At 40.9% G+C, this 19,180-nt stretch overlaps 1 protein-coding gene across 2 annotated transcripts in view; it reads right to left on the bottom strand.

The window, feature by feature from the left end:
- Positions 1 to 338: 338 nt before the first annotated feature.
- MED23 (mediator complex subunit 23) overlaps positions 339 to 19,180 on the bottom strand; it is a 33,860-nt gene continuing 15,018 nt past the window's right edge. For both annotated transcript variants that reach the window (XM_053459257.1, XM_053459256.1), the window contains 19 exons: positions 18,793 to 18,993; positions 18,312 to 18,455; positions 17,268 to 17,413; positions 16,694 to 16,939; positions 16,023 to 16,165; positions 15,385 to 15,559; positions 14,518 to 14,681; positions 9,066 to 9,190; positions 8,314 to 8,519; positions 7,017 to 7,197; positions 6,046 to 6,216; positions 4,940 to 5,156; positions 4,431 to 4,667; positions 4,093 to 4,258; positions 3,699 to 3,771; positions 3,213 to 3,427; positions 2,964 to 3,084; positions 1,391 to 1,522; positions 339 to 1,031 (listed from right to left, as the gene is read on the bottom strand). In XM_053459257.1, the coding sequence (XP_053315232.1) occupies positions 858 to 1,031; positions 1,391 to 1,522; positions 2,964 to 3,084; positions 3,213 to 3,427; positions 3,699 to 3,771; positions 4,093 to 4,258; positions 4,431 to 4,667; positions 4,940 to 5,156; positions 6,046 to 6,216; positions 7,017 to 7,197; positions 8,314 to 8,519; positions 9,066 to 9,190; positions 14,518 to 14,681; positions 15,385 to 15,559; positions 16,023 to 16,165; positions 16,694 to 16,939; positions 17,268 to 17,413; positions 18,312 to 18,455; positions 18,793 to 18,993 (3,237 nt within the window). In that variant the 3' untranslated portion in view covers positions 339 to 857. The remainder of the gene's footprint in view (positions 1,032 to 1,390; positions 1,523 to 2,963; positions 3,085 to 3,212; positions 3,428 to 3,698; positions 3,772 to 4,092; positions 4,259 to 4,430; positions 4,668 to 4,939; positions 5,157 to 6,045; positions 6,217 to 7,016; positions 7,198 to 8,313; positions 8,520 to 9,065; positions 9,191 to 14,517; positions 14,682 to 15,384; positions 15,560 to 16,022; positions 16,166 to 16,693; positions 16,940 to 17,267; positions 17,414 to 18,311; positions 18,456 to 18,792; positions 18,994 to 19,180) is intronic.

Genomic DNA, 19,180 nt, shown 5'->3' on the forward strand with positions numbered 1-19,180 from the left:
ACCAATTTGTCAGTAAGAGTCTGGACATGAGTGGATGGCACTCCAAAAAGGAATCATGAGGGCAGGACCACCAAAGGTGCAATAGAGAACATGGCGACGCTCCACGCCTCCAACATTAATCTGTCACGTTAGGGTTATATAGAGCTGTATCCCGTCCAACCCCTCCGCGGCCACCTCGGGAAATAGGTCCAGCCCCGTACCTGGAGTAAAGATGATTATATTGTAAAGAGAAAAATGTCAATGGACAACAGGAGTTGTTTTCATCATTGTGAAATTAATCCCATGAGGGTTAAGGGAACTAAAGAATTTTCAAACTAAATTAGACGCACACATATCTATTGCAAATTTTAAATCTCACATTTTTGTTTTTATTAAAAAAAAAAAAGATATCTTATCCGTTTTAAAGGCCTTCTAAAACAATCAAATGAAAAAAATAGGAAAATATGTACACATTTCTGAATAATCTTCTCAGAGAATGCAGAAAAGACGCAAAGATTACATATAAAACCCCGCTGCACAACATGTGTTGTAATTTAGGGTACATGTACAGGTTGTTTGGTTTTTTTGTAGACAAATTTCCAGTTTGGCGGGTTTTTTTTACTTGGACTAATTCTTTTTCAGGAAGCATTCTACATTTTTTTGTAAAGCATAATTTAGGGCTGTATAATAACACGGCAGCGATGTAGAAGAGAACGTTTAGTTAACATGCCAAAAATCTTTGGGGTAGGTTTAGATACATTTTTGAAAAGCGTATTTCATGTTTGCAGTCCATTTGTTGTGAGGTTAATTGTAACATTCCCCTTTTTCAGTCTCTGCAGCAGTTTACTGGAAATCATCATAAGCCAGTTGACAGGCTTTTACTGAGTTACTGGTAAGGTAACATTGACAGGCACCTGACTGGCCTGTGGGGCTGGGGAACCACTGTTAACAGGAGGTGGAGGAGCAGCAACCGGCTCTTGCTTGCTGATGTGGGTTATGAATCGCAGGCGTAGCTGTAAAGCAGGCCTCAGGTTACAAATGATTTTCTCTACCTGAAATGCAAATAAATACGTATTACAACTTGATAAAGTACCACAAGTAAAGAACATTGTGTTATGCAGTATGCAACACAACTGGTGCATTGAAAACATCTTCCAACAAAGACATTTATTGGTTATGAAATGACATTCCAAGTCCTCAGTAAAAAATAGTAATTAAGAACTAAGAATGAAATTCATCATTCCAAGGAACTGGTGGCTGCAGAGAAACCTGGAATACAGCATTATCTGTTTTTTTTTATCATTATTTTTTTTTTTTAGTCCGCAAAATCCAGAAAGAGCCAGCAGCTAACAAGGCCAGAACCTTACAAAAGCTTGAGTGTTACAGGTGATAAAAATAATTGTTCACTTGCCTGGTCTTTCACACTGTCTCCAGTAAACATATACTTCATGTGATACAGGAAGTCACAGATGGGGTCCATGAAGTTTAAATGGGTACTGCACTGATCCACGTTTAAAAGCATTTCATAAAATGCCACACCAATCTAAAATACACACACACACAGCATCGACAGTAAATAAAAAACCCAGGGTTTTCGTTAGAATTTAAATTGTAAATCAGTAAAATGCTTCAGCCATACTCATTGCTAACAAGAACATAGGTATGTCATCTATAGTACTACTGAAGAGCTTTAAATGCGGCACTGTCATAGGTATAACCATTTCCCGCAAGTCGCCTGGAGTACCAGCAGCTCAGCCACGACAAGGTAGGCCACACATACTCAGAGCAGGACCGCTGCAGTGCGTCAAATCGGGTGTCCTCTTCTCACTAGCATCCCTCACTACAGAATTCCAAACCGCCCCTAAGACCACCATCATCACAAACAATGTACACTAGGGGCTTTAATAAATGGGTTTTCATTGCTGAGCAGCTAGTGTACCTACCAAGGCAAAGATCACTATGCTCACTATAAAGCTATTATTACCTACCAGAATGCAAACTATAAAGTTTGGTGAAGGAGGGATAATGGTGTGGGCTGCTGTTCATTTTAAGCCCCTTAGTTCCACTGAAGGATATTGACAAAGCCATTATAGACAACTGTATGCATCCAACTTTGTGGCCCCAGGTTGGTGAAGGCCCTTTCCTGTTTCTGTATGACTTGTGTGCAAAGGAAAGTGCACGTAGACATTGCTTGACAAGTTTGGTGTGGAGGAACTCAAGTGGGCTGCACAGAGGCCTGACATTAACCCCACTGGGGCCTTGAGATCAGTTGGAATGCTGATTGAGAGCCAGGCCTTCTTGTCCAACATAATCTCCTGACCTGACAAAACATATTTTGCTTAAATGGGCACAAGTTCCCACAGGCACACCGAAAATCTTGTAGAAAGTCTTCCCAGAAAAGTGGTTGCAAAGAAGGCACAGCCACATAAATGCCTGTGGTCGAGTGTGATGGAGTCCACATACTTTTGGTCATATAGCATAGCTATACAGGGTTAATGGGAGGTTGGTAGAAGGAAATTATCCAGGGTCCATGATTCTTTATGGTTTATCCATAAAACAGTCTATAATTAAAAGGGGTTGAATTCTGTTCTGTTGGATGGATCTTGTCTGAGTTATAATACAAAAAAGCTTGGTGAATATCAGCTTTATTCTTACTGAGGTTAGCATTCTGGATAAGTTAAGTCGCAACTGATGTCTAGTATTGGCAGAGCTGTTCACCATTTTGCTGATTTTAAAACAAACCTGCTAAACTTTCCATATGTATCACAATATACAGAAATATATGTGTCTGGCTTCTGACACATATATAAAACATATATTAGTGACAAGTTTTTCTCAAATCAATCCAAGTAAGGTCTGGCACACTCAACATGCATAAATCATACACTATATCGCAACACACAAATAGAAAGAATCACTTGCTCTCCCTTTAAAATGTATTTGTTTTGTTTTTTTAACAATTCATAATTGATGAATTTGTTTACCTCTATCATGCACCTGGTCCGTTCTTGCTGGAACCTTTGAAGGAAAGGTCCTACCAGATGGTATACATAAAGCAACTGGTACTCTGTTTTTACAATTGGTATAAGGACCTCAGGAAGGAACCTATAAAGTGAACAATATCATATTGTTGAAAAATATCTCCAGAAGCAAAGATTTGTCTTAATAAAACTGTTTACACTTAGCATCAATTCAAATTATAATAAAGAAAATTAGAGGAGTAAAAAACTTACTTTGGAATGAGGGACAACTGGCCGATGCTTGAATGGTGCCAGACAGCATGTGCCAAAGCCAGAGTGTAGCTGCAGTTCATCTCAGAGTACGCTTTATGACAAGCTGTAAAATCAAAGAGTTGGAAGGGGTAGCCAACCCATTCAGTCTCTGATGTTAGGCTCGGACTGTTGAGAACACTAACAATCCGATCATGCAGAACTATCCAATATGGTTCCTGGAAAACATTAAAATAATAAAAAAACTTTTAAATATGTTTTTTAAGTATAAACAAGTAGAAGTAGAATAAAGTTAAAGAAAATGACAATACCATTTGGGAGTATTCCCCTGATAAAATGGCAACTGAGCATATGCCAAATAAATATTATGAGAGAAAAACAGGTAAAATAGAGATAAAGTGAGCATACACGACATTTTTTTTTTTTTTTTTTTTTTAAGGTTAATCCATCTTTCTACTAGCCTATGCCAATTAAATTGGTCTAACTCACAGGTAAAGCTGTAATGATTAGTCCAATAGCATTCATCCATGCAGTGATATTCTCCCTTGGCACCAGCGGCTGACTGTAAAAAATAAAATAAAAAGTATAATGATATTAGGATGTGTACAATATGGCTGTGGCATCGACAAATTACGTAACAACACGACAACAACAAGTAACACGAACATGCAAGCCAATATCTCATTGATCAGACTATACTACAAAGCCAGCTGTCAATACACACAAAAAGGTTGAGTAGTTTAGCGCTGCGCAGTTGTACTTTTGTGGTGCTCTTTATTTTCCACATTTCTAGTTGCTTCCACTAAACTCAAGCTTCTTCTTGACCCCGCCATAGAGAGGTGAGTCTGTTAAGAGGGCACACATTAAACAGACACATACTTACCTTTTTAGCACCACATTTAGCAGCGCATTTCCAACTTCTTTACCCGGCACAGTTAACGCCATCAGTTCAACACAGGTGACATGTAGCGCATGAGCGGCTGGATTAGGAAATTCATTGAACCTCCAGTCACAGTTTGGAAACGGCCCAGGGGATTTTCCAGCCATCGGTAAAAAAATGAGTTAAGGGACTACTTAATAGCAACAAATAGTTTTTAATGCAATGGCTATAATATTATACTAGCCCTTATACATCCATGTTTCCTATATGATTATATAAGCTTTAACTACTGATCATCGCCAAGAAAAACACTAAACACCAATGCAACAGGCAAAGGATATTGTCAACCAGTCGGCCAATCAGCTTGCAATAATAAGTGTCATCGGGGATCCAAGGGTTATCTTCTCGGGCATTCATCCCACACTTCAGGTATGTCTCACTCAAGCACCATCCTTGAGGCCTGTTGTCTTTCAGAGATCCAATTATTGAGTGCACAAGCTTGCGTTTCAAATATGTCCGATCCCGAAGTTGCATCTCATAGTAGTGGAGTGTGTTGTACAGATAGGTGACGGGACGATCTAAAAGAGCATGGAAATAGTTACTCTAACATATTTTTTATATTGAACTAATTGAGCAATGTATGTGGTTGTTTTAGTAATAGGATTACCATGACTTCTAAAATATAAGACATAAGACAGGGGAGTGGATGAATGGGTAGGCTAGAAGACTGGTGCTTCTACACAAAATACAGAATCTAAGTAAAGGTTCAAGATAATTTAGCCACATGCTAGGTGCATTATAAAGGACTCCTTGACCCTAATAGTTCTAACAATGCAGAGTTGATACACACCATGAAACTTGTATAACCCTCCGAGATGATCAAGCAAAGTTTCAAGAGACTTTGAAACCGGATGAAGCTCTAGAAACCTGTGAATGACGATATCAAACACTGGCAAGAAGCGAAGGCACACGTTTCCAAAATAGATGGGCAGGTACTGGGGCTGGATCTGCACAGGAGGGTTCACTTGCTCAGCCAGGCCTTCAAAGTACAGTTTTTCTGGATATTTCTGGAAGAACAAGAGACATTTGTGTGTGTATTCAACTGTATATTTGGTATTTCCTTGAACAATGCAAATATTAATAAAACAAGAAAAAAAAGAAAATGAAATCAACAGTTCAAAAGGAGGCATATCACACAACACCTGTTTCACATGCTGTCTTTCAACAAATCTTTTTCGCTGCGGCCATTATAGCAACCAATGCACTGTGTGAGGATACCCAGTAAAAGACTGTGTGGCTACACTCAATGCGCATGCTGTCCTTGGTTGTTCCTTTCAAGACATTCAAATCATTAGCACCAGAATGCTCATAAAGACCATTCCCTCCACTCTCCTCTCCTAATGGGTATGACATGATTGTTGCTCAGGAGGAGCCACCTGCCATTCTTTCCATTTCTCCCATTGGTTCTCCCTATCTCCAGCTCTCTTCTCCTTAGTACGTACCGTATCCAATCCTTATGAGCTTTAGATTGCAAATCAGATGTCCCCACCGTTTTTGCTTACTATTAATCCTTTTTTTAAATTCAATAAACCCACTTAGTTCTTTGCTTCAATATAACATTTATGTTTGCAAAAAACTACAGTCACTGTTAACACTATTGGGTTGCAAACACCCATCTCATCTGAAAGCAGAGGTCGGAAATGCCTGCAACTACTGCCAGGGAGCCTGGTGAAGTTTTAGATACCCAAAGCTGCGTGTTTTCTGTTTTGCCGTGGCATGAGCCGGGTGGCACTTTAATTAGCACAGGCCCTTAAGGCAGACACTAAATAATGCTCATCTCTGGAGAACATGCCCTTTTAGTGGCACCTGGAAAATGACACAGAGATGCTTCACACAGTAACAAAAAAACCTTTATGTTCGGATGCACACTTCCATCCCTGCTGTTGGATACAGTACCTTGTGGTAACTCATGTGCTTGGTATGCCAGTCATTCTGCAGCCAGTGCTCTGGAGAATTCTCTTTCACAAAATCACTCACTCGGTTTCTGAAGTCATTCGGTTTCAGCAGAAGCAACTGAATTATGAAGTAGCACACCTGGGCTTCATTCCCTTCATGGCTGCGCATGGCCTATAGGAAGAACATTTCATACACAGCAGGTCTGATGTTAGCACTGTTCCATTAAAGGAGTTTGCATACCATACCATACGTGATGTTATTAAGCTAGGTCTTAAAAGCAATACATTATGTGCACATTTTCTCTGTAAAGCACATTCAAATAGTGAATGTGTGCTTTAAACAAATACATACACTGTATACGCATCATATACAAGTGTGCATTATATTCAATATTTATAGTATTGATTTACAATGAGATGGACATTTCTGCTACCTGCACACGTGTCACATCACTGGCATTTGGATAATGTCAGCAGATGTTTAGTATTTTGTGCAATCGAAATGCATTACCCAATTGTGCCAACTGGCTCAAAACAAACGAGTTAATTAATGCAGTAGCAGTTGATGCCAGTTATTGTTGTCAGCAATGTGAACATTTGGTTAGTTTACTCTATAAATATTTTGGTAGCCAATGATCAAAGTCCATCATAAGGAAACACTGGTGACCAGATAGCTTGCTGAACCTCAGAATTCAGCAGGTCAATTGGAATAGCGGATATGTAAAAACACATAGCTATGAATTGTAATGGTGAATAAAATGAGGAAGAAAAAAAACTAACAATACGCTACTGGAAATTGCTGTAATGGTAAACTGCACTGTCCTTATATATGGGGTTATATATAGCCCATATTCAAACAATACAGAAAAGTATGTAGAAGCTGCTAATGTTCATTGTATGTTGAAAGGGTATGGTTTGCAATTATTTTTAGCAATGGGTACAGAGAAAGAAAATACAAAGTAAAATTTTTACCAAGCACAAGATCAGTCTGTCCAGAGTTACGATGTTATACTTCCACACCATGTCATTGAGCATCTCAATGCACTTATTGAGCTGTTGGCCTCCAGCGGAGGTGGAGAATTCATACACAAGAAAATCAGCAAATGTTCTGACATGAGCAACCAGTGCTCTGGCCCCAATTCTCTCTAGAACTCTAGAACCGTTGAGAAAGAGAAATAATGTCAGTTTCAAATGGACTCACACAGCATTGTATACAGAAAACAAATACCCGACCTATGCAAATAATTGAAAACCTCAAACGGAATTAAAAACCAAACGAAAACAGCTTCCAGATATGTATAATGTGTTTGGACACCTACATATTTGTCATGTGAACGTGTTGTACTTGTTTTTCTAGCCCAGTATACTCGAGCATCCGGACTCCTTATCATACTGCGCTGTGGTAAACAATGGCACATCTGAATCATCTAGAGGGACCCTTTAACTCATGAAAGACTATAAAGGATTTTCATTATATGACCAGGGGTTCATTAACATCGCCATAAAGAATCGGCTGAGAGTGGTGCATGAGGAGGAAAAGGCACCCTTCACATAACATACTATGATGGCAACCTCCACATCCATGAAGTGGTCAAAGAAATACATGATTTTTCCCTTTTTTTATTTTTTATTCCAGCTCTATTCTATATATTGGAATCCATTTCGCAAACATCTCCAGTGTAGGCATTCTTTAGTTGGCATGAGAAAATAAATTTCATTTAACCACCCCAGCTGCCTGAAAGCAGGGAACATAACTCTATATACTTCTTGCACATGCTCAGTAGAACCCCCTTTCTAGTGGATGGGAGTGGAAATGAACCAGTGGAGTCAAACCAGCCAATCAGATGCATGCTATAGACTGCTACTTCAGTGACATTGATGGTACTGCTGATGGTATTGAGGTCTAACTCCAGTAACTAAAGAATGTTAAATGTAAAATGCTTTGGAGTTACTTTAAAATGGACTCCAACATGCATTAAAAATACAAAAATACTTAAAAATGGCAACACATGACAAACTCTTGTACAATCCAGAATACATACTTTTTTGTCAAAACAGTGTGAATGCAATTTGAAGCAATGATCTAAGAGTGGAACAATTAAACAAAATACTTCTATATTTTTTTACATCTTCATATATGAAATTATAAGAACACTGCTACTGGATTAAGAACCATTATAAACATGTGGTTAAAACGCTCTTAACGTATAAATGTTTTTGGTGAGAAACTAAATAAAGGAACTGGGAATAAAAATTTATATATATTCACCTGTAGCCAATCTGGTTGATTTGGTCAGTTTCCAAGAGCATTTTCCAGAGAAGGCAGAGAAAGAGTGGGGGTGATCCTTGTAGGGAAAAGTGTGTAATGATGTCATTTTCATTGGTCATGGACTTCCACTTCCTGTATTCCTCTTCTACATTCTTCTTTAGGTTGAAGCGACTTTCTTGAGGGACGTTGTTCTGTTTGAAGAATGCCTGCGCAACACAGTAACGCATATTTAGTGTATACAGTTGGATAAGTGGATAATCTCTTGAGCGGCAGCTATGTAGTTGGCAAAGTGGGCTTAGATGGCCAGCTATGTATTCCTGAGCATCGTGCTAATGGCGTTAGGTAATCACTCAGATTTCTTTCATGCAATGTAGAAGGGCTGCCCATCGGCATAGAAGCATTCTCCCACCTACCGGGTGGAAAAATATCACCATATGAAAGACAATTCAGGAAAATGTTGTATACGTACACACACACACACACAGTGTCCCTCCTGAATTGTTTTTTATATGGTGACATATATAATAATATAAATCTTGGGGTAGCGATCAATACAATTCTTAGAATGAATCCTTAAGCCACTTTGTTGTCCCCAAACTACGTGTATGTGTCATATGTTATATATGCATGCAGACACTACAGCAAAAAAATGGACATCAAAAAAGCAGGGTTTTGACAAAAAAAAAAAAAAAAAAAAAAACAGTTTACAGGTTCCCTCTAGTGGCTGAACACTGCACTATAAATACAATTACCTGCAGCGGCGCCGGGAAGCAGCTTAATGTGTGCAAGGCCCAGTTATGAGGTGTGAAGTTAATGATGGTTTGCAGAATGTCTTTGCACCATGTGCCCTGGATGGAATCCGAGCCTGTGAAGAAATCTAACACAAAAACAGTAATTTTACTCACCGTAAATTCTCTTTTCCCAAGTATAGTGGCAGTACCAGAGGGTTTGCTCTTTCGCCGGGAGAAACACTAAAAGAAAACAAAGGGTTAAACTCCGCCCCCCCCTTACCCTATAACCGCCCGTACCGGCATGGAGAAGCAGTTAACTAACAAGAGGACCAAAGGATGGAAAACAATTATCTGTATTAATACCAAATTGGGAGGGAGATCTGTACTGCCACTATACTTGGGAAAAGAGAATTTACGGTGAGTAAAATTACTGTTTTTCCCGGCGTATAGTGGCAGTACCAGAGGGATGTAGCAAGATCCCCCTCAAAAAAAAAGGGGAGGGAGTTAGAGCTTGACTGCGTGAAGGACCTGACGTCCAAACTCAGCCGCTGAAGCAGAGGAAATGTCCAGTCTATAATGTTTGATAAAAATATTCCATGAGGACCATGTTGCTGCTTTACAAATGTCCTCCGGAGAGACTGAAGACCTGGAGGCCCAGGAGACTGAGACGGCTCTTGTAGAGTGAGCCGTAATCTGAGGAGGAACTGTGGCCCCACAGGAGTCGTATGCCAGACGGATTGTATCTGTGAGCCATCTAGATAACGTAGATTTTGACACTGCTTGCCCTGCAGATCTTCCCTGGAATTGTAGAAACAGGTGGTCAGAGGAACGAAAAGAAGAGGTACGTTCCAAATATATGGTAAGAGCTCTTTTAACATCCAACGAGTGCCATTCATTTTCTTCTGGTGTCGTAGGATCCGGATAAAAAGTAGGCAGGACAATAGGCTGGTTAATATTGACCTGGGACAATACTTTAGGCAGAAATGACGGTCTTGGATACATGACCACTTTATCTTGATGAAAAACTAGAAATTCCTTAGAGGCTGAGAGCGCCTGGAGTTCCCCAATGCGCCGTGCCGACGTGATAGCCATTAAAAATGCTGTCTTTAGGGAGAGGAATTTTAGTGACACTGTCTGGAGAGGTTCAAACGGAGATAAACACAGAGCTTTGAGAACCAAGGTAAGATCCCAGGGTGGAAAAAATGATTTAACCGGAGGTCTTTTAATAGTGATGGCCTTAAAAAATCTCCGAATTAAGCGATCTGACGCCAGATCGAGTAGCAGGAAATGACTGAGAGCAGACACTTGACCTTTAAGAGTAGAGACTTTGAGGCCTGCTGTAAATCCCATATGCAAGAAGCGCAAAATGACCGGAATGGACGGAGGAGAAGACTGCAGATCTAGAGACTGACACCATTCCAAAAATTTTCTCCATGTTCTCAGATAAATTCTTGATGTAGACCGTCTTACTGAATTCAAGAGGAGATCAGTCATAATAGGTTCTATACCTTGATTTTTTAGGATTAGCCTTGCAGCAGCCAGGCCGTCAGTCTGTACATTCGAAGGATGTGAAGGGGAATTCCTTTCGTTTCCAAAACTACTGAGGACAACGGAAGCTCCCAATAAGCTACTGCTAGCTGGCACAGGTCCGAAAACCAGCTCCGATTCGGCCAAAACGGGAGAACTGCTAGTACTCTTGCCTTGTCCATCTTGACTTTGAGCAAGACTCTGGGAATCATCGCCACCGGAGGAAAGATGTAGGCTAGGTTGAATTGCCACTTGATCCCCAATCCATCCAGAAAGGGCGGGTAATCCATACTGTACAGGGAAGCAAAAAGAGGGACCTTTCGGTTCAGTCGTGTTGCCATAAGATCCACTTCCGGCAAGCCCACTAATGCCACCAATTTTTGAAATATAGTCGGATGAAGAGACCATTCTGCTTGAGAGCATCTGTTTCTGCTGAGGTCGTCTGCTAGGGCATTGTACTGCCCTCTGATGTGAACCGCCGAGATAGCTTCCAGATGCTTTTGTGCCCATCTCATGATGTCGGTGCATAACGATTGAAGACTGGCTACTCTCGTACCCCCTTGTCTGTTTATATAAGACACTGTTGTGGCGTTGTCTGATTGAATCTTTACTGATCTGCCTACTATCCATGGCTTGAAGGATACTAGGGCCCTGAAGACAGCCTGTAGTTCCCGGAAGTTTGAAGATTGACGAGCTTCCTGCGTTGACCACTCTCCTTGTGCCGAGTGAGATTGGAAATGAGCTCCCCAACCAGTCTGGGCTGCATCTGTGGTAACTATCAGCCACTGTTTGGGCTGGAATGACAGGCCGCTTGTCAAATTTTTCTTGATCTTCCACCACTCTAGTTGCCGCAACACTTCTTGAGATATCAAAATCTCTTTGTCCAGGTCCTCGTCTTTTCTGGACCAGTGGGACAGGATGTGCCATTGAAGAGGCCTCATTCTTGCCTGCGCCCAGGCTACTGCCGGTATGGTGGAAGTCATAAGTCCCAAAATGCTCATAACCTTTCTGATGGAGCATATGGGATATGCCTGGAGATCCGTGACTCTTAGCCGAATGTGTGTGGCTTTGTCTTTCGGAAGAACAAGACGAAGAGACTTTGAGTTTACATGAAAACCCAGAAACTTGATCTCTGTTGTTGGAATTAAGTTTGATTTGGCCACATTCAGAAGCCAACCATGTTTTTTTAGCAGTTTGAGTGTCACTTGAAGATCTATTAAAAGTTGTGCAGCTGATGAGGCTTTTATCAACCAGTCGTCCAGGTAAGGGACCACCGATATCCCCTGTAATCTTAATTCCGCCGCCAAAGGGGTGAGAATCTTGGTAAAGACTCTTGGCGCAGTGGAAAGGCCGAAGGGTAGCGCTTTGAATTGAAAGTGGAGGAGACCTCGGCTTGTGTTCACTGCAAATCTTAAAAATCTTCTTGACTTTACGGCTATAGGCACATGAAGGTAAGCATCCTGAAGGTCTAGGGAGGCCATATAATCCCCTCTCTGAATCAGCTGGGTAACTGAAGAGATGGTCTCCATACGGAAGAGTTGGTAAGGAATGTGTTGGTTGACGAACTTCAAATCCAACACTGGACGAAAGGTGCCACCTGGTTTCGGGACTAGGAACAACCGGGAATAAACCCCCTGAAAAAACTGAGATTTTGGAACCTTTTCTATAACTCCCTGACTGAGGAGTTTTAACGCTGCCATAATTAATGCTGTGTTCTTGGTTACTGACGGGTAAGAGGAGACTAGAAAAACATTGTGAGGAGGTCTGCAAAACATTATGGTGTAGCCTTCTGAAATGATCCGACGGATCCAAGGGTTGCTGGTAGTCTGGAACCATGTATCCCGAAACATCCGAAGGCGTCCTCCTACTTTGTCAGAACCGTCTTGCCCTATCTTGTCTGGCTCCTTTAGGGCGAAATCTGGTGTCTTTATTTTGTTTCCGAAAGGAAGACTTATCCGATGGTCTGGAATATCTCTGTCTATTAAAGGGATACCTGCGGTTCCATTTGGGCTTAATATCTTGAGGCAGTGCCTTCTTGGTGTCTGACATTTGTCTCAACAGCTCTTCAAGAGGAGACCCAAAAAGCTTTTTTCTCTCAAACGGTAAATCACACAGTGAAGATTTAGATGCTGAATCAGCGTTCCAGGATCTAAGCCAGACTGCTCTCCTGGCAACCGTAGACAGACCCATATTACGGGCGGATAGCTTGACTAATTCTTCTACCGTATCAATCAAAAAATCATTAGAGAGTTTCAAATTTTTAAGGAGTTGAGAAAGATCCTTATCAGCATCCTCCAGAACGTGGTTTTCTAATTTCTGGAGCCATAAGCCTTGAGCTCTCGCTACTGCTGCTCCAGCTGATGCTGCTTTACTTTGAAGTCCTGCTGCTTGGAAGATTCTTCTATTAGCAGTCTCTGCTCTCTTGTCCATAGTGTCTTTTAGGCCGGAAACTTCTCCAATTGGCAATGTAGTCTTTTTTGACAGCTGCGCGACCTGGACATCAACTTTAGGAAGCTCTTCCCATATGCTGTCATCCTGAAGCTTAAACAGTTGTTTGAAGTGCTTAGAAACAAAAGCTCGCTTACTAGGATGCTTCCATTCACGTTGTACAAACTCCATAAGATGAGGCAAAACAGGAAAACCCTTTTTCTTAGTGTCTGGACTCAGTAAAACCTGATTTACTTCTTTAATGAATTTTCCCAGCTCTTGAGGGGGAAAACCGGATTCTGATTCAGATTCTTCCGAACTGGATACATCCCTGGATGAACGCGAACATTCCCCAGATGACAATTCCGAAGTAGATGGACTATCTCTCCTGCGTTTCTTACTTGGCTTGTCATATACTGTTGGCTTGGCCGCCTCCTTAAATGCTTGGAATGTTTGGGACAAATTATCCTGGAACCAGGATAGAAAAGACTGCATATCCTTCTGTTTTTCTTTAGCCAGGATATCTGCTAAACACTGCTGACACGTCTTCCTCTTGTAGCCGTCTGGGAGAGGAGTATTACATTCAAGGCATGCCAAATGTTTAGACTTACATGAAGCCTTTTTAGGAGGAGCAGAAGGCATTTTGTCCTTCTCTGGAGATGAAGGGGTTAACATAATTTTTGGTGTATCAAAATCAAGATCACCAAAAAACCGTGTGGGGGTCAAACAACACGGCCAAAACCTGTCCTGACACACACTCTTGTGGTCAGACAGGTTTGCACAGCTTTTATAGGCAGCCAAATTTTGAATTTGGCGCCAAATCCGGATGATCCGAACCGCGCATGCGTTGTAGCACGGCCGGATCATCAGTGGAACGCATAGCCACCCGGGCGTGCGTTCCACTGAACTGCGCATGCTCCTCCCCTGGACGTTTGTAAAAACTCCGCTACAGAACCCGTCTGTAACGCGGAGTAGCTGAGCGACAGCCGAGCTCCCACCCGGGGAGCGAACGGACTGCCCGACCCCCTTGGCCGGCACAACCCGTGTGCCGGTTGAAATCTTCAACCGGAGAAGCCGGAGCCCAAGTGTTCGTCCCTGCGGGACAAAAAAGAACTGCTTCTCCATGCCGGTACGGGCGGTTATAGGGTAAGGGGGGGGCGGAGTTTAACCCTTTGTTTTCTTTTAGTGTTTGTCCCGGCGAAAGAGCAAACCCTCTGGTACTGCCACTATACGCCGGGAAAATAAGGTTTAACAGCTACGTATAAATTCCCTGACTTGCTGCAATAGTAAAACAATAGATCAAAAACAAGACCAATGTAAACTAAATGTCTTGCCTACTGAACCGAGACGTTTTCCAAACAATTTTACATTTACATGAACAATGATCTTATAAGCATACATACTACATGCATACCCATTGTACAGCGCTCCGGAATTTGATGGCGCTATATAAAACAATAAATAATAATAATAGTAAAATCGTATAGCATAAGATATTTTTCGCTGGATCGATCAATACCTGTGACATGTGTGGCTCTTGCGATCGTTAATATCAAAGCCCTATTAAGCTCCTCAGACTCCGCTGACAAAACGGTTTTTGGATCGTTCAAGAAGCGAGTAAACTGTGGCTGCACCTCTGAACTACCAAGGGCTGTGATCAGTCTCAGGGCTGTGCTCTCAACACTGTAGAAGAGAAAAATAAGAATCACATTAGTTCTGGACAGCAAGATCACAATATTCTGTGATGATGACTAAGGTACACGAAAACTGTTATTCGGGGGGGTGTCTGGTAGTCATTCTGGGGTGATTCAAATGTCAGCTTTTGTATATAGAGCTGTTCTCAAAATAAAACAATAGCAAAGGCAACTACAACATAAAAATCCACACAGCCCAACTATATGCGACTATAAAATCAGGTTTTTCATATACATTAGAATACACCAGAATAAAGTGTAATACAGAGTAAGAATACATCTGCATAAACAGCCATTTCAAAAACCTTATGTCTTTCCATTAGGCGAAACACAAGTCCTCAAGTCTGTAATCTAGTCCTTCTGAATCACCTTTATTACAAGCAACCCACAAAACTCTAGCAGTGATGATGAGATTAAATGACTTGCTCCTGTGTCCCACTGAACGGTACCAAAAGAAAGGCCGTTTTGTGTTCGCATTTAATTGTATTTACTGGTGAAACTCAAAATTCATCTTACCAAAGGCACATTCTTTCATATTAAAGAAGACAAGAATTTTGCATATTACAAATAACCAATGTCTTGTAGGATGAACCCATGTTTGGAGCAGTTTGTTTTGTTCCATAGTAAGGGTGAAAACCTGCATCAGGTTCAGTGTTTCTGCGGGGAGACATTTTCGCTATCTACATACTGACCAGAGATGGAGCTGGTTTTGGTTTGTTTGCGGTACCCCTGCCAGCGAATGAAGGTGGCTCAGGAGCTGCACTCGATAGTGAGGCTGTATATGGTGCATTCGGTAGCTGAACATTTCCAGCAGGGTGTGAAGGATTCCCCAGGCATGAGACTTAAAGACAGTAGGTAAGAGTTGACCTGGGAATAAAGAAATAATATTTATCATTTTGGTTCACTAACTTGCCTGTGTAACATGTTTTAAACAATGTGTAATTATATGTGTAAATATTTGAAACAATAACCAGTCTTTATGTGACTACTTAGAGAGAGGAGTGAGTTCAGAGACAGGCAGACATCTGGCAGTCAGCAGCTGCAGCGCCCCCGCGATCACCACGATTGTGGCGACGTGGGGGCATTTTTTTTGGATGACGTACCAGGTACGTCCCGGTCCGCAGGTACCATATGACCGTCCCGGTTGCGAAGGGGTTAAACATGTATGGGAGATCACATCAGTGAAAAATGGGCTCAAGTGCTATTATCTGCTGTCAAATTCTTTGTTTGTTTCTATGTTAAGCTTGGCCCTTGAAAGGCCGAACTCCAGCAAGATGCAATGTCGTTCAGAACGGCTGGATAAATAACCAAAGTAAGATGGCTTTCTTACTGATGAATCCCTTGATGCCAAGCGATTCTATTTCCATATAAACCAACAAGCGGCTGTAGGTTTCAACTAGGGCCGGAGCCAAGGCAAGGCTGGATTTGGCATGAGCCAGTTTGATTACTCTGGTAGCAATGCTGTGAATAAGGCTGAAAGAAAGAAAAATAGCATGTAAAAACAAATAATTTATCAGGTATTAAATCATATATATTGCATAGGTTTTTTTTTTTTTTATAAACCAAACTGTGTAAACATTAAAAGCTGAAGATCCCAACACGTTTTTTCTGTAGAATCATTTTAGTTTTGCATTAATTGTAGATTGAAAAGTACATAGTTTGCGGTGTGAAAGTATAAAAAAAAAATGTTTTATTTAAAACTCATGCTTAAATAAAGTGTTTTTTTGTTGTTGTTTTTTTAAACATATGTGGCTCCTGTATAAATAATGCATTAGTTATTAACAGGAGAATTAAATGGTGCAACCTTGTGTGTTTGCACAAAATTTATCTTCAAAGCTAATGGACCCAGAGAACATAATATTTTATGTAACCTTCACATAAAGGACATTTCTCCTGAATCTAATGCTATCCCAGAATATCACTGCCTAACCAGGAATCAATTAAGCACAGTACAGCGTAGGTTATTATTGAAAGCATTTTTTTGCGCGTTTTGGAATGTACCTCATTTTTGCATGAACTGTTAGTGAATCCAAGAGGTTCATTGGTAGTGGGGTAATGGATCCTGAAGCCATACAATTTGTTCCTGGCAGCGATATTCTCATGCTTCCATTGCCATAAATTGTTTCCACAAGAACTCCCATTGGCAACGTAAAGCATTCTGAGTTTGTGGAATAAGCATTGCACAGCAAAGCTATTTTGTAATCGTTCATCTGCAAACTCTTATTCCGCAAGCTCTGCTGCAAGAACCTGTGAGGGAGCAAAACATATTAAAACATAAAGTAGCAAATAATCATCTGCTACCAAAAACACAAAAACAAATCAGGTTAGTCTTGTAATTGTCACCCCAGTGAGATCAACGGCTGCTGTTATAGATTAAAGGAACTGATCATTATAAGGGGGGCTATAGGTTGTCCCGTGCTCTATGAAATGCTCTGAAGGGGAATATATCTTTTTTTTGCAAAACGAAAAGCATCTGAAGCAGGATTTAACGGATTAAAAAGGTTGCCCAGGACTGTACATTAAACTATTTGAATAGTCTGAAATAGTGCAAGTTATTAGGTATCAGGACTCATACTCATGATGTAACTTTAGTGAATGAGGAATTGGTATCTGTAGCTTGGAGTTGTCGTTCTGTGCTTTTCTATTTAGGTGGATCCAGATACAGGTCATTGCAAAAGAGTGTGTGGACTGTGGTTTGGTGATGTCAGGTACTGGAATACACTGGGGGGAGAGAAAAAAAAAAGTAATTAGAAGGAAATACTGTGGTAATTAATCAAACGACACCAATAAGAATGAGGCACACTAACAGAATTTCTCTGGTGATCAGATTTCTCCTTGGATCAACGAGCACTAAATAAATATTAATTCCTATACTATCATACATAGCCCTCTTTGTTCTGCTTCATTAGAAACGTATCCAGGCCCCTTTTAAAAGGCATCTAATGTATTTGCTAGCAGCACCACTTCAGGCAGTGAATTCCATACTTTTATTGTCCTTCCTGTAAAAAATCCCCTCCGCTCTCGTAGACTAAATCTCCTTTCTTCACGTCTTAGCGGGTGACCTCTTGTCCTTTGTAATGTTCTATTAACGAACAGGTCTTTAATGAGCCCTTTACATATTTATGTAACATTATCATATCCACTCTAAGACACAGTTTCTATTCTGTACTATTGTGTACAATTACTCCCAAGTCTTTTTTGTTAGTAGATTTCCCCAAGGAAACATTTGCGTTTTTATTACCATTCCCAAAATGCATAACTTTACATTTGCTTACATTAAATCTCATTTGCCATTTATCAGCCCAGTTACCCAGTTTATCCAAATCCTCTTGCAGTGAAGACACATCTAGTTTAGCCTTTATTACTCTACTTCATTTTGTGCTTTTACATATTTATACCTACATTTTCATATTAGATGCAGGCTACAGCCTAAAACAAAATCTGTCACTGGACTACTGTTAGACCAGATTTTAAACCTTGAAATGATTCCCCAATCTGGGATTCCTCACCTACTGTTAAAGGTAGGTGTTGGCAACAGCTACAAAAAAAGGGCAAACTTCTGCAAATTCTTAAACTGCATGTACACTGTAGGTAAAACTTTGAGAGAACTAGAACTTACTTCTTTTTCTGGGTACAGGAGATCGAAGAGCTTCATAACGGGGAGGAAGTCTGCCAAAGCATTCTTCTGTATGCTTCCAGAAATGAACTGCAGCAGCACCCACATTAGGTGGTCCCTGCCTTTAATGAGGCCCCGGCCTGCCAACTGCAATAAATACATGTAAATTGTAGAACATAACACTACAAAAAAAAACAACCTAGAAAACTCTAAAATCCAACTATGCGGCCTATAACAACTGAAAGGTGTAAAAAACTACTATCAATCTGAGCGAGAGAGGTTTTGACAGTTGCCAACTCTCCATAAAAATTGTATATAATTTACAGCAGTCACTGCTGCCCTACACAACACATCAATCATACCCATGTGTACATATAAAGAAGGACTTTCCTTAACCACACTTAGAGATGTAAACTATTGCTTTTAATTATCCCAGGAAACCTACCAAGCAAAAGGATTTGGGGCTGGTTTGTAGGGTAAATACCTTTTGATGAAGAGACAAAACCATGTGTGGAAAACTGGCAAACTGAAAGAGCACAAAGAAAATGAGCTGGCTGGAGAGGTGCTGCCACAGCAGCTGGCTGGTCCCACCATCGTCAAACTTCTCCTCTGTCTCGGAGCGCTCCATGGCATACACCACAAGATCGACCAACTGGTCCTCCAGCACAGGGCAGCGTTGCTTGTGCTGAAAGGTAAAAATCACACACACAGTATTCCAACAGTACCGCAGGCAACAAAGAAAGCATACAGCAGAGGAGGCCAGCTGAGGCCATGAAGCATGTAATGGTGGGACAAATGGAGCATCATCGTCATCAAAGTTGCACTGAAAGTAGCAGGGGCACATTTTATTTTTTCCTCAAAGGAATTTGTTG

Source organism: Spea bombifrons, chromosome 3 (genome assembly GCF_027358695.1).
Source record: "Spea bombifrons isolate aSpeBom1 chromosome 3, aSpeBom1.2.pri, whole genome shotgun sequence".
NCBI classification, from domain to species: Eukaryota; Metazoa; Chordata; class Amphibia; order Anura; family Pelobatidae; genus Spea; species Spea bombifrons.